At 56.4% G+C, this 27655-nt stretch overlaps 1 protein-coding gene across 1 annotated transcript; it reads left to right on the forward strand.

Moving 5' to 3' along the window:
- The first annotated feature begins 8165 nt into the window (after positions 1 to 8165).
- On the forward strand, positions 8166 to 27584 carry SUN2 (Sad1 and UNC84 domain containing 2). The gene is made up of 18 exons (XM_034987494.1): positions 8166 to 8368; positions 11041 to 11199; positions 12216 to 12406; positions 12771 to 12908; positions 13505 to 13600; positions 14005 to 14098; positions 15069 to 15139; positions 17511 to 17635; positions 19659 to 19913; positions 20306 to 20383; positions 20805 to 20848; positions 21402 to 21546; positions 21901 to 22122; positions 22449 to 22533; positions 22944 to 23059; positions 23208 to 23375; positions 23713 to 23805; positions 25893 to 27584. The coding sequence occupies exons 2-18, from the start codon at positions 11078 to 11080 to the stop codon at positions 26004 to 26006; spliced, it is 2157 nt and encodes a 718-aa protein (XP_034843385.1). The 5' UTR covers positions 8166 to 8368; positions 11041 to 11077; the 3' UTR covers positions 26007 to 27584.
- The last annotated feature ends 71 nt before the right edge of the window (positions 27585 to 27655 follow it).

The following is a 27655-nucleotide window of genomic DNA, read 5'->3' on the forward strand; positions in this document are numbered from 1 at the left end:
GTAGCTGGGATCTGGGGAAAGTGGCAGAAATCAGGGGTGGTACGTGTACAGTCAGAGCCCAAGGGAGTCACTGCTTTATGGCAGAATGCGGGGGCGGAGGTCCTTCTGCCACTCCCCATCCCCAGCGCTTGAGTGGGCCGAGGCTGGTAAGGGACAGGGGCCGGGCAGCCTTTCCCAGGACTGGGCCGCATGCCCCTCCGACTCCAGTATGGAGCCCGGGCTGAGCGGTAGCCCCACACATCTGAGGGCGCCATGGGCACCTTTGTGCCCAAACCTGTCCTGCCAAATGTACGTGGTGCCGCCCCGGAGATGCTCCTGCTGCAAGAGCCAGAAGGCCAAGTGAGCGGGGACAAACCTCTCATCTAGAAGAGCTCTGGTCAAGGCCGTGGGCACCGGGTGTCTGCCAGGCCTCCCCCTCACTGTGCATGTGGTTCCTGTGAGCTCCAGGGCAGGCACTGGCCAAAGGAAAAGAGAAATGTGCTCTGGATTCAGAAAGCTCTGGTTTTATCAGTAACTGGCTATGTGACCTTGGACAGACCAACTATATCTCTGAGCACAAACACATCAGTTTTTTCATCTGTAAAATGGAGACAGCAATGCCCACCAGGGATGGTTGTTTTTCATTCATTCAACTGGCATTTGCTGAGCACCTACGATGCTAGGCACTGGGGAAGTAGCACAGTGAGTCGCTCTTATTAGGCAATGGTGGGCACCTTCCAGAAATCCAAGTTTCCAGATGCCAGCCAAGGGCCAGTCTTGAAAGCAGGCCTTTGTCGCAAGCCTGCTGTGTTCATTCTTTTCTGGGTAAGGTGGGGAGGGGAGACTATGAGGCTAGGGGGAGGACAGAGGCCACACCATGGGGGCCTTCTAGGCCAGGCTGGACTTGACCCAGGGCTTGATGGAGCCAGGGACGGGTGGTAAGCTAGAGGCAGCTGACAACGTACAGCCTGTGCTTAAGAAAGATTGTTCTGGAAGCTTTGTGGAGGCCAGAGGGAAAGTGTGGGGTGGGGGGAAGCTGGGAAGCTGCAGAAATCATTCAGAATCCAGTTCTGGAACCGGGGTTCTTAGGGGACGATGACAGCATGACAGACCTTAAGGGGCAGAGGGACTATTGGGTGGGGGGGGCACCACACTGAAGGGTCCCAAGGGGAGAGGTTGGAGCCTAGGGAGGGGAGCAGAAGGGGGTGCAGGATCCAAGAGGCGGGTCCTGGGAGGGAGGCTGGCAGTTAGGGGTGAGGTGTGGAGTGGGGCAGGGACCCAGTTCTGAAGGGTCTGGGATGAGGGTGACAGCTGGGGAGGGGCTGGAAGAGGGAGACCGAGAAACTGCCTGAATTTCAAATAACCACAGCCACCTTGTCCCCAAGAGGAAAGCTGCCAACACAGGAGAAGGATGGATTAACAGAGAAGAGAAGTGGGGGCTGGAACAGGAAGGCGGGGGAGAAAACAGGAGAGTTTGGAGCATTCCAGACACAAAGGAGAAAGAGATGTGACCTGCAGGACCCTCAGAGCCTGTGTGGCAAGAGCCGGGGAGCCAGCCGGGGGGAGAGAGGGGAGGGAGGCTAGAGCAGGCTCAGGTCAGCGCCCCCCACCCCGACACCCCGTGTGCGCTGTCCCCGTGTGGCGGGCACCGGACCGGGTGCGCAGAGAGGTAACTCACTGCCCGTCCTGGGGGCTGGACAGGTTCGGGCCGGGGTGGCCGGGGTACAAACGGGAGCGGGGGCAGCCACTGCCAGCCAGGACGGCTGAGCCGGGGATGGACTCTGGAACGGACCCCTGCCGCGGGCACAGGAGCACGCTGAGGCTTGCCTGAGGCCATGTCATCCCCAAGTGACAGCCCGAAACGGCTGTCCATGCTGTACGCACGCGGGCTCCACGCACACTCGCCCCCAGCTGCTAGAGGCGAGTCTTCTGGACCCCATCCCTCTCTGCTTCCCCCGACCCTTCTTTAGCATCAAGAAGTCAAATGTCCTGACCCCCAGGGAGCCGTGGCTGCAGGCTGGGCTGGACACGGGGTCCAGGCGCATGGACCGGGGCCCTTGGGGGTGTTGGCAGAGAAGCTACTGGCTGGTAGGACTGAGCCGGGCAGAGGACCACGTGTGGGCGCTGCGGTCCCTGCCCCACCTGTGTGCCACCAGAGTCAGCCAGCCGGATCCCCCCACACCTGGGGAGGTACAGACCTCCAGGAAGCAAGGGCCGTGGGGGCAGGGGGAAGGGCACAGGGGAGCTGAACGAACTGGGGTCCCCAGATTGATATGCCCTCGGCCATGGGCAGAGGCTCCCAAGTCCCGCACCCTCTCTGGGAACCACACTGAGTGACTCACGATGACGGAATGTTCCTCCCCGAGCAAGCTGCCGTGCTGACAGCCGGGGCCGCATGAGGAGGGCCCTTCTGAGGTCTGTCCCTGCGTGGGAAAGCCATGCTGGCCACACCAAGAATAGCACCATGAGGACGGCTGCCCCGGGGTCCCCGTGCAGCTCAGCCCAGCCTCGCCACAGCCACCTGGAGGGCAGGACGGCAGTCCCTCCCCCTGCCCCGCGAAGCTGGCCTGCTGGGGGCTGCAGCCCTGGAGGAGGGGGCCCGGTGAGGGGCGAGTGGCGGAGGATTTGTTGGCAATGGGGAGGGGCTGGGGTGCTGCTGAGGCTTCTCACGTTAGCCCAGGGGACACGGGCAAAGAGTCCAGTGATGGCTGGGAGGGGGCAGAGGCTGTCTCCACACAATGTGCCTGGAGGGTCCGGCCATGTCCCCTGAGCCGAGTGCTCGCCCTGCTGTCCCCTCTGTCCCCTGGCTACTCCTCTTGCCCTGATTCAGGTCACTGTCTGGCAGCTTCCCTGACTCCCCAAATCTGGGCGAGGGGAGTCACAGCCAGTCCCTCCCTTACACGCAGCAGGCACAGTGCCAGGGCCGGCAACACACTTCAGGCCTGCGGAAATGCCTTCATTATTTTTTCAATCAGAAGGAAAAAAAAAATGAATACAATCCAGCCTGGATTATGTTCTCCTTTATACCAACACAGCCACAAAATAGAATTTTTAATATTTTTATGGAGGTCAAATAAATAAATAATCTTAAAAAAAAAAAAAAGAGGCTGTCTCTCCAAAAAAAAAAAAGATATTTTTATGGAGGAAGGGGCCCATGAAAATGATACTGAGGCCTTGACCATGGGGGCCCCTAGAGGCCTGTGTCCCTCCTGGGGCCCCACTGTGTGACCTGCTTCCTCACGCCCTTCTCCAGCAGGGCCGGGTCCTACTCCCTGGCAAAGCAGGGATGCAGCAGGCCTAGAATACATAGATGCTTGTAAATTAAAAAGTAGTTAACACTGATGGAGCACTCACTCTGTGCCAGGCACTGGGCTAGGCTTCTAGGAAGTAGACACATCAATGTCATCCCCATTTTACAGATGAGAACATTGAGGCTGAGAAAGCCTAAATGGCCCGCGCTGTTCACCTGGAGCGTCTGAGTGTCAAGCCTGCGCTGGGAACCACTGGCCCAGCGATGTCCCCACAGCAGGTAGAGCAGCAGTGGGGGTGTCAAGGGGCTGAGAGTCCTTTCCAGGAGAGACAACCTCATGGAAGTATCGGGCCAGTCCCTCTAGATGAGCCCATGAGTCATGACCCGTGGAGGCTCTAGCGCCACCCCTGACTCATTCTGACCCCGGAGGCACGGCAAGCCATTCCTCCAGGCACCCAGGTGCCGTGCGGGGGCCAATGAGTGACTCATCGAAGCTTACACTGAGGGCTCGTGCTATCTGTAGGGGCCGTGGGTGACTGTTAGTCCCATTCCAGAACACAGCGTGGGACGTGCCTGCATAGAGGGGATGGGGAATGTGGGAACATGGTGCAGGAGCCATTCTTTCTGCCTTGGGAACTTGGAGACAGGGAAGGAAGCCTCCATGGGAGAAGTGCTATCTGAGCCCATCCTTGAAAGCTTCGTAGTATCTCATCAGGCAGAAAAATGGGGAAAGGGCATTCTAGGCTAACGCACAGCCCGAGCAAAGGTGTGGGAGTGGGAGGGGCCCTGGGTGAGGCCGAGGGCGGCTCAGCTCTGGGGAGCGCAAGTGGGGCGCTCAGGGCTCTGCGGCCGCCACACTAGGGAGTGGGGTGTTTGAAGATCGGGGAGCTGCAGTGAGGCAGTTAGTTGATGCGTGTTTATTGAGCAGTTCTTAGGAGCCTGGCTCTGTAATAGGCGTGAGGGGACCGAGAGGACTTCAGGCACGCTCACCCATAAGAGCCTGGCTGGCCCGCTTACTAAACCTGGATCCAGCACCTTTCCTTCCTCAGACTGGCCTTCCCCTTCCATAAAACAGGCTTTACTGGGCTTGTCACCAGATGACAGAGCTCTTTGAGGTCTTGGGATGAAATATCCCGTAAATATGGAGCCCTGTTGCCAGCCGGGGCAGGGTGGAGTTGGGAGCCCACATCAGATCCCCGACAGGATAGAGAAACAGCCCCTGGGGGGTGGGAGGGCACCAGGATCCTCTGAGGTTACCGCCCTCCACAGCTGCCAAACGTGTTCCTGCTGCCAGGAAGCCTGACATTAAAGTCCTCCCATCCCGCCCCCAGCAAGGACACTGCTTGGGGTGATTAAATGACAGACGCCGACACCCTGTCTGCTGACCCATGCTGACAGCAGGGAGGTGAGAAGTAGAGGTGGCCTTGGCAGCAGCGAAGTGACTAGAGGCTCTGCTGTCGCTTTCGTGTTCCTCTGACATGGGCACACTGAGTCCCTGGCACACGAGTCTGGAGCTGGGGCAGGCAGACAGGTGCACAAGTCACCCCACCTCCATATGGGATGGTCACATCTCCCCGACGTGACTATGAGTCCAGGACAGACCAACAGCCCAACCTCCTCGTCTTCCCAAAGATCTCTGGCAGCAAAAGCCCTTTGTGTTGAAGCAGTTTCTCTCCTCACTTGACCTCACACACGAGGAAAGAGAGGCCAGAGGGCCTTGCTGACTTGTCCAAGGTCACGCACAGGACAGTTGTCATTATTCACGTGAGGAAAATGGCTCCGAGAGGTCAAGTGGCCACCCCAGGATCACAGAGCAAGCAAGCGGGGCAGGTGGCCTGGAGCCAGAGCTGCGGGTCCCACTTTGCTTTTTATCATCCCTACACGGACGTGAGACTTCCTATGGCTGCTCTGGGTGAGAGCAGAAGAGTGCTCAGTGGCCCAGGGGGCCCCCCCCACAGGCCGGGGCTGGGGCAGCCAGGGGGGCCCCCCCCACAGGCCGGGGCTGGGGCAGGAGCCCATTTTGGTTCCCCTGGCTGAGCCGTCTGTTTCTCAGCATCTCCAGCAGAGCAGGCAGGGCGCCCAGGGCCCACGATACGGAAATGGTTTCATTTTCATCCTTTTAACATCAGAAGAAAAATTCCGTATAATCATAATAATAAATACTTACGAATGAATCAAGCCTAGATTGCAGTCATCTTTCTGCCAACGTGGTCCTAACATATATGTTTAAGTATTTTTTTTTTAAATAAAGGAAGGGGCTGCCAAGGCAAAAGTGCCTGGTGACAAAGAAAGCCATCACGTGGCCCCCACCGCAGGGGCTGCATGGTCAGCCACTGAGATCTTGTTCCAGGGGACGAAGCGGTCCGCCTCCCGCCCCGCCACTGGGTATGAAATGATGAGGAGAGAAGGAGGAGCAAGAACGGGGCGGAGGCCAAGAGGAGAAGACTGGCCACATGAATGGCAGCCACGCAGGGAAGAGCCCGAGGGAGTGAGAGTTGCTGAGGGAGCCGGGAGAGATAGTTGAGGGGCCGAGAGAGGGGGAGACGGGTCTGCGTGTGATGGGCGGCACGGCACAAACACGGGACACCCGAACAGTGAAGCCAAGAATTTCTCCTGGCTCTCACTACTTCCCTGTGGCTGTGGTAACAAGTTGGCACAAAGTTAGTGACTTATAAGCAACAGAAACGTATTCTCTCACAGTTCAGAAGACCAGAAGTCCAAAATCAAAATCACGGGACCGAAATCCAGGTGTCAGCAAAGCCGTGCTCCCTCCCGAGGCTTTAGGGGAGAATGGGGTCCTTGCCTCTTCCAGCTTCTGGGAGCGGCCAGCATCGCTTATCCCATGACAACATCGCTCCAATCTCTGCCTCCGGGGTCCCGCTGCCCTCTCCTCTTCTCTCTCTTTTTTTTTTTTATTTTTTTTTTTAAAGATTTTATTTATTTATTCATGAGAGACAGAGAGAGAGAGGCAGAGGGAGAAGCAGGCTCCCAAGGAGCAGGGAGCCCGATGTGGGACTCGATCCCAGGACCCTGAGATCATGACCTGAGCCGAAGGAAGACGCTTAACCATCTGAGCCACCCAGGCGCCCTCTCTCCCTCTCTCTTAAAGAACACTTGTAATTACATGTAGTGCCACCTTAATAATGCAAGATAATCTCCCTATCTCAAAATCCTTCATTTAATGGCGTCTGCAAAGATTCACCACTTTCACTCACATGCACAGTGTCCAGGGATTAGGACCTAATATCCTTGGGGCCATTATTCACCTTCTGCTGGCCCAGAGAGGCAACATGGTTCAAGAGGGACCTGCCTCCAGCTGGCAGAAGGCACGCCCCAGGAAAGGGTCCTTCTGCCAGGATCCTCGGAGAGTGAAACAGGCCTGCAGGGGCGAGGGTGAGATATGGACACTGCGCTGGAACTGATGAGGACAGGACTGGGGAGTTAAGCGCCCAGGTGAGAAGGTATCAAGAGAGGCCCCTGGGAAGCTGGCCCTACATCTGATTTGCGTTCTCATTTCACTCATTCCACGGGCAGCAGATACTCAGACCCGAGCCAGGCCCCGTGCGGGGTCCTGGAGAGCCAGCCCTGCCCTCAGGGTCTAACCCTTGTCTTCAGGATGCTGCAAGTGCAGGTGAGGGCCCCCTCTTTTCCAGGGGGAGCAGTAGAGGCCCAGGAAGGTGGGTCGTTTTTGTCTGGAGTGCTAAATTGTTAGCCCAAGGGCTTCACTCTTCCTCAAGTCTCTACCTACCCCCCCCCCCCCCCCCCCCCGCCCCACCACACCTTCCTGTCCTGTCTCAGTGATTTTGTAATTTGTCTCTTCCTCTTGGTGCTTTAAAAGTGAAATAACCACAGTTACCCCTAGAAGAACTTGCACAGGAAATGACTCCTCCTGAGCTGTGCACTTGTGCATCTGTAAAGTTGGCGGGAGGCGGGCTGCTGGAGTCTGGCAGCATTTCACCCGCTCAGCATCTATCTATCTATCACACGAATCTGAGTGAGGGCGAGGAAGAGGTAACCAGCCTTGCCTTCTCAGTATCAGATGCAGCAAAATTCCTCCTTAAAGTGGAGAAAAACTTCTGCAGTGAAACTTGGGGGACCTGGGAGCAGACGGGGAAGTGACGGAGCCTTCTGCCATGTCTGGAATCCCAAAATCAGCCCTAAAGCGGAAAAATCAGACTTGGATGTGAAGAGAATCTCCTAATCTCAATTCTGCCTCTTTCTAGCTGTGACTTTAAGCAAATCCCTTAAAACCTCTATGAACCTGTTTCCTAATCTCTAAAATGGTTGTAGAAATGCCTTAGCTAAAGGGACAATTACGCATGCGCCGGGCGTTTAGCAAGCCTTCAACAATCCACTAACAATCCACTAAGGGCTAACTATCGCTACCCCTCCAGGTGGGCCTGAGGTCAGGGGTCTTCTACTCTCCTTGCTCCCCACTTCCTTGGGCCATCCTCAGAGAGGCTGTGTCTCCCCAGTCACCCGATGCCTTTAAGGCCCCGGCACCCGGGCTTGCGGAGTCGGCTTGCGGGGCGCTGGGACGCCGCGGCCGGAAGGCCACGGGTGGGGTGAGGCGCACGAGGCCGCGCTCGGAGCCGGAGGTGGGGTGGGGTGGGGTCTAGTGCCGGGAGTCAAGTGCGCAGTCAGGCCCGGCCGGGCCCCCACCCGCGGGCTCCAGCAGCGTCCTCCAGCGGCCCGCCGCCGCCCCCGCGCCTCCCACGCGCGGACTCCGGGCAAGGCGCGCCGGGCCACCCCCCTCCGCCACCGCCCACGCGGTGGGAGGGGCGAACCGGGGCCTTTGTGTTCAAACCGCCCAATGGGCGGTGGCAGTGGGCGGTGACGCGGGCGGGGCCTGGCCAATGGGCCGCGGCCTGTCAGCGCTGATTGGCAGGCGCACACATACACACTCGGCCACGCGCGCGCCGGCCGGCCCCACTGGCGCAGCGCGGTTGTGCGCGGGTCGCATTGTCTGCCGCGCCGTCCCGCCCGCTGGCCTCGTCCCGCGCCGCCGCTGCCCGCGCGCCCGGGGCCCCTCACCGAGCACCGCTCGCGGGATTCCGACGCGGGAAGGGGGCGCGCCCGGGCGGCGCAGCGGGCCTCGGACGCCCCCGGCCCCGCACGGAGCAGCCGCGGCAGCAGCAGGTAACCGCCGGCCGTGGGCCTCGGGCGGGTGGACGTGCGGGGCAAGGGCATGTGGGCCGGCCTCGCCCGCCTCCCCGCGGGCCGCCGACTGCCGGGGTCATCGTCGGGCCGCTCCGGCCAGGGCCGAGCTGCCCAGGCCTGGTTCTTCCTCTCCGGGCCAAGCTGGGCAGGGCTCCAGCCCCGCCCGGCGCACGCCCCTGGGCCGGCCGGGAAGGGCCAGCGCCGTGCCGGGGGCCAGCCGCCCTGACTCATCTCCGCAGCCCGCCCACTGGCCAGCCGGGAGGGCGGATGTCTCCAGGCGGGACTTCCCCGGGCACGACCTCCCCGAGAGGAGGGGAGCGAGAGCCGGGCCACCTCCGACCGGCCCAGGGGAGTGCCTGTTTTCGTGCCAGGCAGGCGGTTTCCAGGGACAGGCAGTTCCCTGCCTCTGCCTGTCAGACTCTGGGAATGGGAGGAAGGCCCATTTTGTTCCGTTCTTAAAAAAAGAAACCAAACAAATAGGAGGCGGGAGTGTGACTTAGAACAGTGGCAGGGAAGGCGCGTGGTTGGTTTAAAAAAAAAAAGCAAATGTCTGCAGGTTCAGCCCGGAGGGAAAATGAGGGGAGAAGGGAGTTAGCACCTGGAGCGTTTTACAGGTCCCACGAGGGAAAGTAGTGTGAAAACGCCCCGTGGAAGACGCCCGAGATCTAGGTTAAGTCTGAAGACTGGCTGGTTACTGCCATATAAGTTTGTGGAGGGGGGTGTGGGGAAAGGTGGAGTTGAGAGAAGGATGTGGTTCAGGCCAGAAGTGGGGAGGGATGTTGTGTTTGAGGGTTTCTTAACTGGGGTGTGTGTGTTGGTGAGGGTGGGGTCTATTCTGATATGCAAAAGATTTGAGCTCCTAGAGGCCCTTGTTGTGTTTTGGAGGATTCAGGCCTTGACCTTTCGCATCTTCTGAAACCCAGGCTCAGTTGCAAACTGTTTCGTGATACCAGGACTACAGGAAAGACTGGGAGGGCGGAGGAGGGGACTGCTGACAGTTTTCACCACCCCCTTCCACCCTCCACCCCACACACCTCCCTCTGAATATTTATATTCTTGCCAAGAGCGGCTTGAGTTGGCAGAAACATTGTTTTGTTTCTGCCCCAGGGTGAAGGCTTCCTTCCCTTCAGCAGGCAGGGGTTAAGAGGAGGAGCCTATATGGGCCTCTGGAGCTTTCAGGTGGGGAGGGCAGTCGAGGGGGTGGAATTACCTTATAAGGAGTGGAATATAGAAAAGGACCCAGGCCAACTTCCTGCTTTGGCTACTACCAATTGGTCCCTTTACCAACACAGGCCTAAAACCACGGAGGGATGCTAGGTGGGCATCCTAATTGGGAAGACGCCAGTAAGACCAAGACGTGAGGCTGCTTGTTTTTCAGAAGAGGACTTTCTAGAATTCTCCAGCTGGACTAACCAGAACTTCTGGTTTCCACATCCTTGAGTTGGGAAATATTAGAGTCTATGCCCTTTGTACGACATAGGGACCTAACAGTGTAAAGATCACCCAGGAATATTAGAAGTGATAATAAGTCAAAAGTACTGGGGACTCTTGCGTGGGTCTAAGTATAACAAAGACTTTGTAACATGGGCAGGCAAAGGCACCACGTTGAGACTCCTCACATTGGTCATCTGAGATTTTGAATTTGGGTTTTTATATCTGGAAGGCTTATTAATCCTCCTCTGGTTATCAAACGCTGTGTTTTGCCTGGTCTCCTCACCTTGGCCTCCTTTGAGTCCTCGATATCAATTCCAGAGCCTTGATTTCTCACCCCACGTGCTGACTTGTTCCCTCCGGCAGAGACTGACCGAAATCCCACACCTGTCAGATCTACGCTCAAATCCTGAGTCTGTCATTCATAGGCTAGGTGACTGTGGGCAAGGTCACCCATCACCTCCGTGTCCCACGGTCCTCCCCTGTACAATGACAGGAATGGTACTTCCCATGTTCACAAGGATCGGAGATGGCTGTGTAAGGAGCCGGTTACCTAGGAGGCATTTAACAAAGTATTCTGTCCTCACCATCACCATCCTACCAGGATGCGCTGCTGTTGCTGCACGCTAATCACTGAGGGGACACGGCATGCAGACCCCTTCAGGATGGAGGTGGGGCTTACCAGGAAAAAGGTTTTCTCCAGTCCAAGTTGGATTGGCGCTGTGAATCAATGAGTACAGCCACAAGGAAAAGAAAGTGTGTCCCCTCGAAGAGAAACAGTTGGAATGAGCGCACACATACCTCTAGGGGGAGGGCAGCATGGTGGGATGGCTGGACTGGAGCGTCTGGGCGAGGGAGCGGCGATCAGAGGCATTCAGTGAGCATCTATCGGGTGCCTGTCGTGTTCGACGTGCTCTGCTCCGTGCCGAAGGTTGCAGAAGGTCCGGGTCTGCCTCTCAGGCAGCTCAGCATCAGGTTAACTGAAAACTAGACGAGCCTGTGGAAAGCACCCCGAGAGGCCACCCGGGTACTAAGTGAGCCCGACGCCGGGCAGGGACTGCGGCGGGGTGGGTGCCGGCAGATGCTTAATAAATGCCTCACGTCTCCACCTCTCAGGCTGGGTTGAATGCACGGGGCGTGGACTGTTCCCTGGGAGCCAGGTCCCCAGAGATGAGCTGAGAACAACCGCAGGCCTCACGTGTCCTCCTTTCTCTCCCAAGAGTCTCTCCAGGGGGAGGGTCCCCATCCTACCTCGTCATGTCCCGCCGAAGCCAGCGCCTCACGCGCTACTCCCAGGCTGACGACGACAGCGGAAGCAGCAGCGGAGGGAGCTCGGTGATGGGGAGCCAGAGCACCCTGTTGAAAGACAGTCCTCTCAGGTAGGGCATTACCGTGGGTCGCACAGGGCTCGGGCACGTCTTCCTGTTGCCGCCTCAGCGGGCAGAGATCAGATGCCCATCCGGTCGAGGGCGGACCTTCACACCTTTGAGGATGCCAGGACCCAGCACTGCCGCTTCTTCTCACCCTGTTGCATGCAGGCCAGGCTGTCGTCCTCATGTTCGGGGGACAGGCCGCGGGGAGAGGCAGCTTCAAGAACAAGCCAGGCCAGAACCCCCCAGAGTGCAAGTGGGGTTCACAGGAGCCCCTTCTGCTGTGGATAGGTGTGCCCTTCGGACCCTCCGCCCCCGACCCAGGTGTACTTTCTGTAAGGCTTCAGCCGGGCCAGCGAAGCCGCCCAGGGGAGGACCAAGTCTGAGGGGCACAGCAAATGAGCTGAAGCAGGGGCCCGCCTCATCCTGCCCGGCTGGCAGATATGGGGCCCAGAGAGCAGCTCACGAGGCTTTGGCTGGTCCTAGGAGGCCAGGTCGGGTTGGTCCGGGTTTTCAGTGGGCGGTAGAAATTTTTTTTTTTTTTAAAGATTTTATTTATTTATTTGACAGAGAGAGACAGTGAGAAAGGGAACACAAGCAGGGGGAGTGGGAGAGGGAGAAGCAGGCTTCCCGCGGAGCAGGGAGCCCGATGCGGGGCTCGATCGCAGGACCCTGGGATCATGACCTGAGCCGAAGGCAGACGCTTAATGACTGAGCCACCCAGGCGCCCCGTGGGCGGTAGAAATTGGTACTGCTTTAAGAAGCCCGAGAAGAAACTTTGACTTTGAAGTTAGGGACCTGGATTTGAATCCTGACTCCATCACTTAACTGCTGGTGAGATGTAGAGCTAATGGGAGCCAAGAGAGCACTTGTGGTTAGCACCCGCAGGAGCCAGGAAGCTGTTGGTTGCCTAGCAACAGGGCTGACCCACTCACTAGAGGCGGGCAGAGCGGCTTGCTTCCCTATTCCTGGCTGGGCTTACCTGCCTGTTCCCGGCCTCTCCCCTCCTGGCTGACCTCCCACAGGACCTTGAAGAGGAAGTCCAGCAACATGAAGCGCCTCTCCCCTGCGCCCCAGCTGGGCCCCTCCTCCGACGCACACACCTCCTACTACAGCGAGTCGGTGGTCAGGGAGTCCTACTTTGGCAGCCCCCGGGCCTCCTCCCTGGCCAGGAGCTCCATCCTCGACGACCACCTGCATAGTGACTCCTACTGGAGTGAGTATCTGAGACCTTTCGCCTGGGGCTTTGCTTCCTTTGCTTCTAGTGGAAACTTAAGGTCCAAAATCTCCCCGAGTGGTTTCCTAAGCACTGCTGGGCCAGAGGAGGGGCTCCCCATCTTCAGAAACCCTTAGAAGGGGAGCCGAGTGTCTGAACTCGCAGGCCACGTCAGACAACGAAGTGGTCATGGAGCTGCTCCAGGCCCAGAGACCCTCCTATGGACCCAGGGAGCTCAGGAGAAGTGAAGGGCAGTCCCATCTGTCCATGAGAGATGCTCCTCAAGGTGTCCCCATGAGGCCGTGTGGCATAGCCTCCTGGGAGCAGCTCTTGGCCCCCGGAGAACCCCACGTTCCCTCCACAGGTGAGGACTTGCGGGTGAGGAGGAGGAGGGGCACAGGCGGCACGGAGAGCAGCAAACTCAACGGGCTTGCTGAGAACAAGAGCTCCGAGGACTTCCTGGGCTCTTCCTCGGGCTACTCTTCTGAGGATGACTTCGCAGGTAGGTGACGCCTCGGGGATACACTCCAGCAGCTCCCGGGACTGCTGGGGCAGTGATGGGGGAGGCCCAGGGAAGGTGACCCCCTGACCGCCTGAGAGAGCACAGTATCCGGCGGGCGTCTCCACAGACCAGCCGGGCATCCCCCCAACCCCCGTGCCACCCCGGCACCCTGAACCGGGCCTGGGGGGCCCTTAACACACCGTGACTGCCCTGTCCCCATCAGTCTGAGCAGCCTGTGGTCAACTCCATCGTGTTTGACTTGTTTCCAGCCAGTACTTAACGTGGGGCTTCACATAGAGGAGGGGCTTGACCCCTTTAGTCTAGTTCTGAACGATGGTTTGAAGGACTGCTGGTGAGGAGAGGGATGCAGACGAGAAGCTCAAAGCAAACAAAACGTCAGAAGCCTACCACTTCATTCCTTTGACAGACGTTTACCGACCTGCTGGGGGCCAGCCTGTGCGACGCTCTGGGGATGCAAAGGAGAATGATAGGTGGTCTCAGCTCACAGTCTAAAGGAGACAACTAATAGGCAGTCTCCATATCCCTGGGCCCGTAAAAGTGAGGACAGACTGAGTGTGGCCTCTCTGTCCCTGCAGGATACTCGGAGACTGACCACCGTGATTCAGGTTCACGGTTAAGGAACGCCATCTCCTGGGCAGCCTCCTGTTTCTGGACGCTTGTCACTTCTCCAGGTGGGTGCTGGCTATTCTGTGCACGATTATTTCCATTCTCTATAGCAGCCCCTTCTCCCCGCTTCTCCCTGTGGTTGGGCAGCCCACCAAGAGACCATAGGACCATCAGGGAAAGCTCATTCTAGAATAATCACTGGAGACCAGGAGCCATAGTAACACTCTAGCATTCTCGGGTGGAGGGGCAGGAGCAGCTTCAGAGCCGGATGGAGGATGTTGGCAGACGAGGCAGGTGGGATCAGAGGAACGGGGTGGCCTCGGACAGGACAGAGGTGCTCTGGCAGCTCAGAGTTGGGGGTGGGGGCGGGGGCAGAGAGGGCGGCAGGTGGACAGAGCGGTGCTCTGAACCATGACCTGCAGGCCTCTGGCTCAGGGTGACACTTAGGCCTTGCCGGTCCCTCTTGTAGGCCGGCTCTTTGGCCTCCTCTACTGGTGGGTTGGCACCACCTGGTATCGCCTGACGACAGCTGCCTCTCTTCTCGATGTCTTCGTTTTAACCAGGTGAGCGAGACCCCCACTTTGACCATGAATCCGGAAGCCCTGGGACGGAAGGGACCCATAAAGCTCCTAAACCCCTAGATGTCATCTCTCTGAAGGTGGTTGTCCCAGTTCACGGGTAGCTTTTATCAGTGAGCAGGGCGCAGACTCCCCAGAGCCCCTCTTTGCCTGACAGATGATGGGACTGAGTCAGGTGTTTTCCAAACCAATAGCTCTCTTCAGGGAGTATTCTGGAATTACGGGTTCCTGTTTCTTAGATTCTTCCTGCTAAATGCCAGCCCCGTCTGGCCACTTCTGTGTCTGCCGAGCCTGGCCTTCCTCCTGCTGGTCAGGTTTTAGGCTCCGGCCAACAAGTGGTGTTGCCAAGAAAGTTCGGTTTCCCCCTTGACCCCGTGGCGGTCTAGAACCCAGTGTTCTCCGAGGCATGTTCAGAAGCCAGGAATAGGTGCTGCGTGAGGATGCTGTGGGTTTCTTTCCCAAGTCCCTGAGCCAGCAGAGCCAGGAAAGAAGACTGAGCCAGGAAGTCCGGGTCCTCCGGCCGTAGTCCTGGCTGGGTGGTCGGCCGGCTGTGCTGAGAGGGGCAAGGATGGACCTGTATCACCAGAAGAAGGTTCCTCACTTTTCTAAAAGAAAGCATTGTTTAAGGAGTTCTATTTTTTTTTTTCCTAGAATTGCTTGCTTAGAGGACCTCTGTATATGAAAATTTCAGGTTTTTCAAGACCCCATGTTTTTAAGTAACATCAGTAAAATTCAGAGAGTCCGAATTCTCCCCATTATTCCAAGACCTACAGGTAAAGCTCTAAAGTGTCCAGCCCTGGGGAGATGAGACACTTCAGGGCCCCCCACTCCAACTCTAGTTTAGCACTCAGGAAAAGCCTCTGCAGACTCCCTGTGGGGATAAAGAGGCCCGAATGCCCTCTTGACGCCCCGCCCCCCCCCCCCCCCCCCCCCGCTGTCCCCTCCTGTGGTCCAGGCGCTTCTCGTCTGTGAAGACATTCCTATGGTTCCTCTTGCTCCTGCTGCTCATGACCGGCCTGACCTATGGTGAGCTTGCCCGGGGCTGCAGGGGAGGCGTAGGATGAGCATGCTGGGCCGAATGGCGCTGGCGTGCCAGAGGGGCAGGGCGGGGGGGTGGGGGCTGGCGCTGAGCGGAGATGTGAAAACCACAGGGACCGTGGTGACCTACAGGAAAGGGAAGGAGGCAGGATGAGTGGGATCAGACTGAGCCTGGGCAGCCCCCACGCCCCAGGCCAGTCCTGTCTGGCTCTCCTGGGTCCTCACTGACCCATGCAGCATTCTCAGGGTGCCCAGCGGGTGAGAGGGGATATGCCCCAGGCCACTGACCTGGTCCTGTTTGGGGGCCTGCTCTGGACTGCCTGGCATGTCTAGAGCATTCTTGGAGTCATCTAGCTCAGGACATGCCCTAATACAGCAGCACTGGGGTCAAAGCCAGGATCTTGACACTGTTATTAGTAGTCCTTTTCCCTCCATTTGAAAGCAGGACATCGTCTGGGTGAGTGAATTCTTCTTACGACGTCAAGTTCCATCTTTATCTTTGAGATCGAAACAAAGTAGTAAAGAGAAGCATGCTCTTTTATACTAATATAGCTCATTTATAAAGTGTTTGACATTGTTCCAGTCTCTATCCTAGGACTATTTTGTGTGTTTTACATAGTTGTAATAATTGTGTGTATATATTTTCTGTTCAGCTTGTAATCTGACAGTACCATAGGAGTCCCACAATTCCATAGGAGTTGCCTCTATGGCCCCCAGCCTGTTTTAATGATTGTACCAATCTACAATTAATTGAGAAAGACCATGCCTTATTTTTTTTAGAGTTGATTTTTTTAAGTTTTTATTTATTTATTTGAGAGAGAGACACAGATTGAGGAGGGAGGAGAGGGACAAGCAGACTCCCCGATGAGCAGGGAGCCCCAGGTGGGGCTCGATTCCAGGACCCTGGGATCATAACCTGAGCCGAAAGCAGATGCTTAACGGGCTGAGCCATCCAGGTGCCCCTAGAGTTGCTTTTATAGGTTTAGCATCTACTCAACTTGTATTTACTGAATAGCAAGGTAGAAAATTTTTCCAAGTGTTGATTTCCTTTTCGTTTCCTGTTACAAGAATAGCTTGTTCATGTCCAGTGGAAACTGGGCATCACCCTTAAAATAAGAATGATCCTTTACAGTTGTATAGTGCTTTGTTCGTGAGTTACCTCCGATAATTTGAGTTTCACCGCAGCCTTGCGGGGTCGATGGAGCTGAGTCTCAGTGGCATCTCTCACGAAGAGATGTGAGATGCGTGTGGAGAGTCTGAAAGGCGGGGGGAGTGGCCCGTTTCGGGAGGGGAGTGCATGAAGTGAGGCGCGTCCAGAGGGACTGACTGAAAGCCTGGTGGGCGTGTGATTCCCGCTGCACTTGCTCGCAGCCAATGACTGAGTGGCAGGTGTGGTCCTACCCGGATGGAGATGCATGCAGCTTTTCAGATGCCCTCATCCCCACACACACATGCATGTGCATAGCTCAGGAGTAAACGCATCACAAGCAGATGACCCCTAAAGCAAGATGCAAGTGTCCCCGTGGCTGTAGCACCCTCTCTTAGCAGGTGTCTTGTTTTAGTGATTCTCAATCACAGTAGTCCATGAGAGTTACCTGGGGAGCTTGTTTTTCTTTTTTATAAGTAGGCTCCATGCCCAGCATGGAGCCCAATGCTGGGCTTGAACTCATGACCCTGAGATCAAGAGTCAGACACTTAACCAACTGAGCCACTCAGGGGCCCCTCCTGAGGAGCTTTTAAGACTCACCTACAGGGACAGTGCAGTGGCTCGGTTGGGCATCCAACTCTTGGTTTCGGCTTAGGTCATGATCTTGGGCTCGTGGAATCAAGCCCCGCATCAGGCTCCGCACCTCTGCACGGAGTCTGCTTCTCCCTCTCCCTCTGCTCTTCCCCCAACTCTCTCTTTCTCTAAGTAAGTAAAATCTTTCACCTCACCTACAGAAGGATCCCCCAGACCAGTGAATTCATGCTCTAGAGAGAGTGGGGCCAGATACTGGGTACTTTAAAAGCTTCCTGGGTGATTCTGATGGACATTTGGGAGTGGCCTCTGGTTCTACCGCTGGATCATCCCTAGCTTATTAGAGCCATGTTCTCTGAGTTTTGCCATCCAGAGAAAGATGAGGGCTCCTGAGAGATGTGAGAACGCATATACTCTGGGACTGTCGGGTGGAAGTTACCGCCTCAAAGAATGATGGGAACCTCCATTCCACCATCCCTCCATCCCTTCCAGAAGAAATGCAGCTCACAGGAATGAGACAGGCTGCTAATAACCCGTGTTGATTAGGCTGCCCTCTTCAGCAGCTTGTGCCTTCCTGCTCTTGGCCACTGGCCTGGATAACCCCCTCTCCTCTGTGGACAGGTGCTTGGTATTTCTACCCGTATGGGCTGCAGACATTCCACCCTGCTGTGGTTTCCTGGTGGGCAGCGAAGAGCAGTGGCAGACAGCAGGATGTGTGCGAGTCCAGAGACTCCTCCCACTTCCAGGTGAGGATCTGAGGGTCGCGGGTCCTCGCTCTGCCTGTGTTTATAGTTGATTTCCCTGCCCTTACACCTTACATACAGGGCTGAGAAGAGGCGTCGTCCTCGCTGATAAACTGCCTTGTCTCCCAGGACACCCCTTTCTATGCTGTTTGGGGTGCAGGTCCTGGGGGAGCAGTTTGCTTGTGCTTAAATAGGACTTCAGACTGTCCCAAAGTTAGTTGCCGTCTTAAGCACAGAAAACCGAAGGAAAAAGAATGAGACCAATCGTTTTGTCTACTTTTATTCCTTTGTAATTTCATAAATATTTACTAAGCATCTTCTACGAATAAGGTGATATGTTGGTCAGTTACCAATTACCACAAGTAAATCACCCCTAAAATCAGTGCCTTAAAACTACAAGCATTTGATTAGCTCACGAGTCTGGGGCTCCTCTGGGTAGCTTCTCTGGTCTAAGCAAGGACCGGCTAATCTAGGCTGGGCTCCCTTGTGTGTCTGCAGCTGGCTGTGCACCACACCTGCTTTTTTTTTTTTGAGAGAGAGAGAATGAGAGACAGAGAGCATGAGAGGGAGGAGGGTCAGAGGGAGAAACAGACTCCCTGCTGAGCAGGGAGCCCCATGCGGGACTCGATCCCGGGACTCCAGGATCATGACCTGAGCCGAAGGCAGTCGCTTAACCAACTGAGCCACCCAGGCGCCCCCACACCTGCTTTTCTCGTCCAGCAGGCTAGCCTGAGCTTGTTCTCATAGCAGCTGACCATGGTTCCAGGAGAGCAGAATCAGGCCTACATTCAGAACTGTCCCTTCCACCCCATTCTAGGCCGAAGGCAGTCTCAAAGCCAGGCTACATTCCAAGAGGGGGACATAGACTCCACCTCTTGATGGGAGCACCTGCAAGCCCACACTGCGGAGGGTGCGGATACAGGGCCGAGGGTAGAACGGGGGCCAGTTTTGCAGCCCAGGCTGTGTCCTCAAGGAGCCTGCAGTCCAGTGGGGGTGACAAGTGCCCAGATAACCAGAATGTGTGCATGTGACAATGAAAATTTAAAATTCTTTACTCCCTAAATGTATTTGAATTTTGCTCGCATCTTGCTGAATCTAATTGGGTAACACATTTTTAACCATTTATGTTGGTGGATATTACTTTTCTCACCATCTTGTTATTTCATAAAATAATAACCTATTTTGGCATTATAACTTTCCTTTTTGTGATCATTAGTAAAGATGTTAAATACAATTTCAGGACCACCTTTTCTGTGCAAAGGGGGAGTATATCTTTGTACTTGCTTACATTTGCATAAAGACATGAATGAAAATCGTTGCTTGGTTTGGGAACAGGTGGTGGTTGAGAGCACCAGGTGGACAGGGACACAGGTTAGAATAACTTACTGTTTGCTTTTTGAGTCCTGCAAATATACGGCCTATTTAAAAAATTTTAAAAATCAGAAGCAACTTCTGTGCTTAGGAGGTTCCTGTCTTTAACTGACAGTTGACAGATTATATCTTCCCTTGGCAAAGATTTTTGTTTTTACGCCAGGAGGTTTCTAAAAATTCATAGCATGCTATCAGGTGCAACCCTCAAGTCCAAATGACTTCTATTTTCTCTGTGGGCCCTCCAATTAAAGAGAAGAAAAGAAAGGCTTTTCAAGTTATTTTGTCTTTTAGCCCTAGTTCTCTTGGACAGACTTAGTGGGAGCTGTTGAAGTCAGCAGCTGAACCCCTCGGCCCCTCGCTTCCTGGCATGCGCACCCATGTAGCAGAGGGAAGGGGGCTGGGGTCAGCCCAGCAGGCCACACAGTCCCCTGCGGCTCCCTCCTTGCTATGTCCCCGCTCACCTGGCCCACACCCACTCCTCCTTGGGGATCAGACCCTTCCGGGCCACGTGTGTCCAGCGTCCTGTGCCGCTCGGTCACCACACGTCAGCAGCCTTAGGGCACCCGGGCTCCCTGCTGGCGTCCTCCCCTACCTGCGGGGCACAGAGCGTCCTCTGTCACTCACCTCCGTGGCTTTTCCCTCCCCACCCCGCCAGGCTGAGCAGCGCATCTTGTCCCGGGTCCACTCTCTGGAGCGGCGTCTGGAAGCTCTCGCTGCTGAATTTTCCTCCAACTGGCAGAAGGAGGCTATGCGGCTGGAGCGGCTGGAGCTGCGGCAGGGAGCCGCTGGTGGGGGAGGCCACGTGGGCCTGAGCCAGGACGACACCCTGGCGCTTCTGGAGGGGCTAGTGAGCCGCCGTGAGGCTGCCCTGAAGGAGGACTTCCGCAGGGACACCGCCGCTCGGATCCAGGTCTCCGAACGGGAGCGGAGTGGCGTTTGGGTGGCGCGGTGGGTGTATGGGATGGAGGGGCAAGGCCCTGCCACCCTGACATGACAGAGACAGCAGTGTGTCACTTGGCAGTTACCTTCTCTAAGCCTTAGTTCCCTGTAAAACGGAGGCTCTCGTGTTTACCCTTGCACCCCCACCCAGTCGTGCGAGCGCAAGACTGTAGAGTGCCTGGCACAAGAGGTGTGCAGTAAGATCCAGGGAGTCTTGCGTGTTCCCGAGGAGCACTGGAGAAGAAAGGGCAGGAGCTGAAGTTCGCAGTCAGGCCTGGTTCAAGTTCCCATCCGACCCCGTACTGGCTAAGTTCCCTCTGCCTGTAACTCCGGAAAGTCCTCAGCCTCTCTCTCCTCTGACAGGAAGAACTGGCCACCCTGAGAGCAGAGCATCAACAAGACTCTGAAGACCTCTTTAAGAAAATTGTCCAGGCTTCCCAGGTCGGTGGGGCCCTTATCCAGTTCAACATCTGCTCTTGGGCTGAGACAGCGTAGATCTCCCGAAGGGCCTGCTTAGACACCAGATGGGGTGGGGGTAGAGTCCCCTAACTTCTGCGAGGGCCAAACCCACGGGCTCTGGAATGCTTTGCAGGGACGCGCTGGGGCATGCTTGAGGAAGGGGGGCTTTCAGGAGGTCTGTTGTGCTGGGTATAACATGCCGAGTGAATGAATGAGTGAATGAATGAATGCCGAAGTGTGCCAGGAGGGAGACTGTCTTGGGGACCTTGACCAGGAGGTGTTTAAGGTTTGCCAGGGTGGGGCTGTAGTGAAACAAAGACTCCAAAGGGAACAGATCCTGCTCCGGGAGACCGGTTGCTGTGAGCTTGGCATTTGTTCTATCTGTGCCTTCTTCTCGCTACAGGAGTCTGAGGCTCGACTCCAGCAGCTGAAGTCTGAGTGGCAAAGGTAATGGGCACTGCCATCTGGCCTAGGCCTGCTCCTCCCTGCTCCTTCCCCCCACACCCAGGCAGGCCTGGGGAGCAGAGCCCCAGAGCAGAGAGGGGATGGCTGAAACCTAGCTCAGGAACACCTGCTTAGAGCCTGTCCTTAAGATGCAAGAGAGGTTGGGTATAGGAGGCACTGCAGGAGAATTGGGATTTGTGGGTTTGGGTGTAGACATGCCATTTTTCCTGTACACACTCATGCAGGCTGCCTTCCCATACCCGACATGCGTATGTGTGGAGGGTAGGAGAGGCCGAGGCAGAGTGAATTATGGATCTGGGGTTAGAAAGGGAACAGGGTAAGAATTTATTCCTTGGGATAAGCAAACCAGCTCGTAGGCGCCGGGGCTGTGGTCCCCAGGCCAGGGTCCCCAGGTGTAGGCCTTGCGTGCACCTGTGGGTGATGAGCACACACTTCTATTGGGAGCCAACGAGGGGATCCTCTTGTGTTTCTCAGCACGGCCTCACCCCTCACCAGGGAGCCAAGGCTTATACTTTTCTCCTCTCTTCGGGAGTAGGATGACCCAAGAGGCCTTCCGAGAGAACTCCATGAAGGAGCTGGGGCGGCTGGAGGGCCAGCTGGCAGCCCTGAGCCTGAAGCAGAGCTCCGTGGCAGACCAAGTGGGCCTCCTGCCCCAGCAGCTGCAGGCCGTGAGGGATGACGTAAGTTGGAACCACCCAAGTCCCCTGCTGAACACCCTGTCCTCGGAGGGCATCTGTCCTAGGAGCCCATATGGCAAAGAGCCTATTTGTCCAACCGCCCCCTGCTTGGGACTTGGCACAAATGTTGGCTTTCTTTGACCAGAGTTCTTCCGGTTTTGTTTTCAATAACGTGGAGGGTTGTGCATAACTCTTTCCTCCGTGTGGGTTAGCAGGATTTGCTGGCCCGGCCCTCCCCTCCCAGGCTTGTGCTCCTTCCCTACCCCTTCTACTCAAGCCAGGCACCACCCTGCCCTGGCCTGGGCCACCAGAGCAACACTGTCCCTGTGAGCCTCTCAGAGACTTTTCGGTCCCCAGGTGGAGTCTCAATTCCCCGCCTGGGTCAGTCAGTTCCTTCTCCGAGGTGGAGGAACCCGCACGGGGCTCCTTCAGCGAGAGGAGATGCAAGCTCAGCTGCAGGAGCTGGAGAGCAAGATCCTTGCCCACGTGGCCGAGATGCAGGGCAAGTCAGCGAGGGAGGCCGCGGCCAGCCTGGGGCTGACGCTGCAGAAGGAAGGCGTGATCGGGGTGACAGAGGAGGTAAGGACTGTGTGGGCCCTGGAACAGCCCCACCCCCTGACACAGTGTTCTCTTCCCTGGGAGCCATAGACCTGCACAGTCCCAACTCTGCCGGCTTCCTGGTATATTCCAAGGCCTAAGGGTTATCTACCTTACCTCTCAACATGCAAGAGGCTCTGATGTTGGCTTTGGGGCTGGTGGGGGTGGGGGTGGGGGGACACCTAGGGAAGTGGCGTGTGTGGCTGGATGCCAGTGTGTGGTGCAGGATAGGGGGGGCCCCCAGTAGTAGGGGCTTAAGGGTGGGCAAGTCTGCTTCTCCTGGCAGCCGTCCTGGGTGCTTCTTTTAGCAGGTGCAGCGCATTGTAAACCAGGCCCTGAAGCGCTACAGTGAGGACCGCATCGGGATGGTGGACTACGCTCTGGAATCAGGAGGTGTGTGTGCACTCTCCCCCCTTCGCAGAGCCTTTGTCCTGCTGCTGGCCGGCCCTCTGGCATCGGCCGGGGCAGCCGTGTTGCTAGGCGAGTGGAGCTTGAGATCAGCACACGTCACTCACAACGAAGGCAAGTGAAGAAGCTTAGGAGAAGTCTGGATGAACTGAACACCACTGTTGGCCAGGGAGAGGCTGACGTTTACAGTTATTCTGTAGTTGGATATAGTTGAGGTACACAGACTAGGCCCGGGGCATCTGCCCTCCATCCTCAGAGAGGACATGGCAATAGCCGTCCCCACCTGGGTTCCCTGGGCTGGTGAGATGCACTGGTGTCTGGGTTGCCCACCCTCCCTCCCCTGCTGGGGTCCAGCTCCAGGTGCCCACACTGCCTTGCTTTCCTTCCTGTCTTAGGGGCTAGTGTTATCAGCACCCGGTGTTCCGAGACCTATGAGACCAAGACGGCCCTCCTCAGCCTCTTCGGCATCCCCCTGTGGTACCACTCGCAGTCACCCCGAGTCATTCTCCAGGTAGGCACCCAAAGAGGGCAGCAGCAGGGGCCCCGAGCAGTCACCTGTGTAGCTGGGGGACTCCCATCCTGGGGTCAGCAAAAGCTGTGCTCAGGGTGGGCTATCTTTGTCACCAGCCCTACGCTGACCCAGCTTCCTTCCCCTCCAGCCAGACGTGCACCCAGGCAACTGCTGGGCCTTCCAGGGGCCCCAGGGCTTTGCCGTGGTTCGCCTCTCTGCCCGCATCCGCCCCACTGCTGTCACCTTAGAGCATGTCCCCAAGTCCTTGTCGCCCAACAGCACCATCTCCAGTGCCCCCAAGGACTTCTCCATCTTTGTGAGTACCTGTGGGGGGCCAGGGGGGCTACAGGACCCTATGAGCCTCTACCGAGGACCAAGCTGGGATCTGTTCTTTGGCTGGGAAGAAAGGAGCATATTTGGAAGAGAGAGCAGCAGGGTGGGAAATGGTACCTCAGTCCCAGTTATCTTAGGCTGCACTGGAAGAAACCGGGTCCAGGGCTCAGGCCCCCTACAGTCTCACTAAGGCTGCTGCCTGACCTGCTAGTGTGGGAAGGGACCAGTATGGGAACAGGAAGGGAGAACATTCCTCCCTGGGGGGGCCGGGGCACTTGTCTAGTGCAAGATCTTCCCTCCATCCCTTATTCTCTTTTCAGGGGTTTGATGAAGACCTGCAGCAAGAGGGGACACTTCTTGGCCAGTTCACCTACGACCAGGATGGGGAGCCCATTCAGACCTTCTATTTTCAGGTACAAGATTCTGCTATGTTAGCAGACGTGGCGTACTCACTTCCCCAACCACTCAGTAGACAGTTTCTGAGCACTCACCCTGGGCCGGGCACTGGGGGCTCAGGGCAAGAAAAAGTGCAACCTCTGCCTTCCGAGAGCTCAAGGTAGGGAACAGGGACAGCTGTCCAAGTGGGACGAGAGAGGCACCACCTAGATGTCAGCACAGGGGAGGGTCCCATCCCAGACAGGGAGCATGGAAAAGGCTGCCCAGAAAGGGCAGTTGTCTGAGGGTGATCCAGCTGGGCCTCAGATGGTGCAGCATGGCTAGGGCACGCAGGAAGGGCGCTTGCCTCAACCTGAGTGGGCATCAGTCTCCCAGGCCCTTGTTAGAAATGCAGATTCCCAGTCTCCACCCCAGGAGATAGGCTCCCAGGTTCCAACAGCCCTAAGGAATCAATGTTCTTTTTTTTTTTTTTTTTTTTAAAGATTTTATTTGAGGGCGCCTGGGTGGCTCAGTTGTTAAGCGTCTGCCTTCGGCTCAGGTCATGATCCCAGGGTCCTGGGATCGAGCCCCGCATCGCTTCTCCCTCTCCCACTCCCCCTGCTTGTGTTCCCTCTCTCGCTGTGTCGCTCTCTGTCAAATAAATAAATAAAACCTTAAAAAAAAAAATTTTATTTGAGAGAGAGTGCACATGAGTGGCGGGGGGGAGGGCAAGAAGAGGGAGAAACAGACTCCCCACTGAGCAGGGAACTCAATGCAGGGCTCAATCCCAGGACCCCGGGATCGTGACCTGTATCCGAAGGCAGCTACTTAACCGACTGAACCACCCAGGCGCCCCAGGAATCAATATTCTAACAAGCAGCCCAGATGACTGCTGTGCAGGGGGCTTGAGAGCTACACCAGGGGTGAAGAATTGGATGAGGTGGCGAAGGGACAGTGGCAGGAAGGGAGGCTGGAGAGAGGCAGGCCTGGCTACCAGGCCAAAGACTTCTGGCCCTGATGGGCACTGCCATGTTTTCGGCAGAGAAGTGACAATACCTTGTTGTAAGATCACTGTGACCATGCGGAAATGGTGAATTTAGGGGACAAGACCAGTCAGGAAGTGGCTGCAGAGAGAGGGTGTGAGGAGGGAGAGGTGGATACACAGTTGGGAGGCCAAGGGTCAGGCTGGACAGAAGTGGGGAAGGGGGAAGAAGGGGATGGCTTCCATAGGTGCCAAGAGGCAGGCTAATGCAGGGGGGGTTTGGCCACCAAGCCTGAGGCACCCGTGGGATGGTCCAGTGGAGGGATCAGGGGAACTAGACACAAAGACTGAGCGGTCAGCTCCAGGGTGGTAACTGAGCCAGCGGAGTGCTCAGGGATGGGTGTAGACTGAGCCTTTAGGAGAAGGTAGAGGACAAGAGGCTGTGTGGAAGGCCAGAAGGAGACAAGAAGAATAGGAAAGCACTGTGCCTACTGGCATCAAATCAGGGGAAATTTGCTCCAAAAGCTCACTCAAAAATTGTGGCCTTTTTGAGCAAAGAGATCCAGAGGCCTGGGATCGAGCCCCGCATCGGGCTCCCTGCTCAGCGGGAAGCCTGCTTCTCCCTCTCCCACTCCCCCTGCTTGTGTTCCCTCTCTCGCTGTGTCCCTCTCTGTCAAATAAATAAAATTAAAAAACAAAACAAAAACAAAAAAAAAAACCAGAGGCCTGATGAGAACTTGAGAGAGAATAACTCTGCCTAATTCAGAGTAAAAGGATTCTTTTCCAGCGTCAACATCTATCAAACCCTCCACAACGGTAATTCTGTCCACTGACAGTAATAGCTCCTATGAATCTGTCAGTTTGGGATGAATTTCGCTGGTCCTCAGCTACACGGCCATTTGTATGTGGCTGTGGGTCAGTGGCCCCTGGAGGACCTCTGAAGCCCCTGGAGCTCCTTGGCTCATAGGCTGGAAACTGCTTCATGGTCTGATGACGGGAGCTTGGAAGCCCACTTCTCTGTAGAGGCCAATGTGGGGGGGAGGGCGGTGCATCTGACCCTGGGGGTGGCTGTCTCCCTTCCTGCCCTCCTGTCAGTGAAGTTTGAGGACTTGGCCACTCCTAACCTCTCCTTTCTCTACCCAGGACACTAAAATGGCCACATACCAGGTGGTAGAGCTACGGATCTTGACTAACTGGGGCCATCCCGAGTATACCTGCATCTACCGCTTCCGGGTGCATGGGGAACCCACCCACTAGGCCTTTTCTGTACTGCAGCCAGCCAGCTGGGAGTCCAGCCTCTCTCAGCACGTGCCCCCTTCTCTGGGAGTGGGAGAGCAGCACCCTGCCACTTCCCCACATGCTTGACCAGCGCACGGACTTCCAGGAGCAAGAACCCCTGGCCTGATGGAGCTGAGAACATATAGGGCTTTCCTAGCAGCGGGACAGCTCAAGGTGGACAGCAAGCTCCAGTGTCCCTTTTCTTTGTCCTCCTTGTGCCAGGCATGGGGTGTCTACTTCACCCTCTTGGGATGGTGTATATATGTAGCATATTGTGGGGGATTGAAAGACAGGGAGAGAGGCAATGAGTGGACATGTTCCAGCAAAGGTGGGTGAAACCTGTCTGCCCCTTAAACAGGATGGGGGCTGGCACCCAGGGAGCTGCTGATGGTAGGTGTGTGAATGAAGCAGGTGCCAAAGCCGTGGGTGGGCTATAAGTGAGGGCCTGGGGCAAGTGAGCTGCCCTCATCCGCAGGCAGGGAAGTGAGGTCCTCTGGGAGGAAAGTGCTCGTGGTGCAGGTTGGGACTGAGCCCCAGTCAGGAAGCTCCTAGAAGAGCCCAGCTGCCCTGTACAAGAAGTCTAGTGCCATCAACCTAAGGGAGCTTGACCCATGAGGTCCCCCAAAGGCCTCGCTACACTGTATTTGGTCTGGGTCACAGTGGGCAGTTGGGCTTCCCATGCCCTCGAGGGTCTGACTCCTGTGAGCCTCTGAGGGGCCAGGAGGCCAACCTGTAGGATTCCCACTCTGCTGGGGCTAGTTGCTTTCTCTCGCTCTCCTGATGCTGGGACCGGGGCCCACTCTGCTCCCCATTCCTGCTAGGGCCTACCTGTGCCCCAGAGCAAGCTTGTCACATTCCCCCAGGGTGAAGGGAGCCTAGACCAGTTTGAGGCCATAAGCAGCTGGGGTAAGCTTAAAAGGATGAGGAGCAGGGTACTCCTTAGGCTCTTGCGGTGGTCCAAAGTATGATGGTAACATTCAAGGTGTCATGGTGGGAAGAGGTCTGTCTACTGTGGGCCCCCATCCTAGTCAGGCCCCTGACTATAAGGGCCCTGATCCTCAGCTACCCTCTTGGGACTCTTTCAAGCTCTTGCTCAGATGGTTTCCTTTCTGGCTCATTTTCTATGGGGGGGTGGCATTCAGGGGTGGTGGGCAGCAGGGAGATAGGGCTTTTAGACCCAAGCAGGCCTGCTGTATTATGTATATATTTTTCAAGGTCTGATTTTTAACTGAAAAGCTTTGGGCTTGATTCCTAGCCCCGTTCTGTGGGGCACTGGCTGATTTCAGTTCTTTGTAACCCAGCTGCCGTGAGGGGCTGCTGTGGAGGCAGGTGCCCCAGGAGCAGGGCTGAGCCCCAGATGGGCTCGTAGGGGAGGCAGCTGGAAGGAAGAGGAGGCCCAAGGCCACCTCTGGTCCCCTGGCAGCGGCTCCATCCCAGACAACCAGGTTTCGTTTTGCGCTCTCCTGTCACAAATGCTGCACTATTGGTTCTGAATTTTTTATCTCCAGATTCTAATTTATGCCTATGCAAAAAAAAATAAATTATGCCCAGGATTCATGGCATGTGTAGTTTTTTATCTGGCCCTGGCACAGGGACTCTGCTCTTGGGAAAACAAAAGAATGAACTCT

Source organism: Mirounga leonina, unplaced genomic scaffold (assembly GCF_011800145.1).
Source record: "Mirounga leonina isolate KUSES-001 unplaced genomic scaffold, KU_Mleo_1.0 Mir_418, whole genome shotgun sequence".
NCBI classification, from domain to species: Eukaryota; Metazoa; Chordata; class Mammalia; order Carnivora; family Phocidae; genus Mirounga; species Mirounga leonina.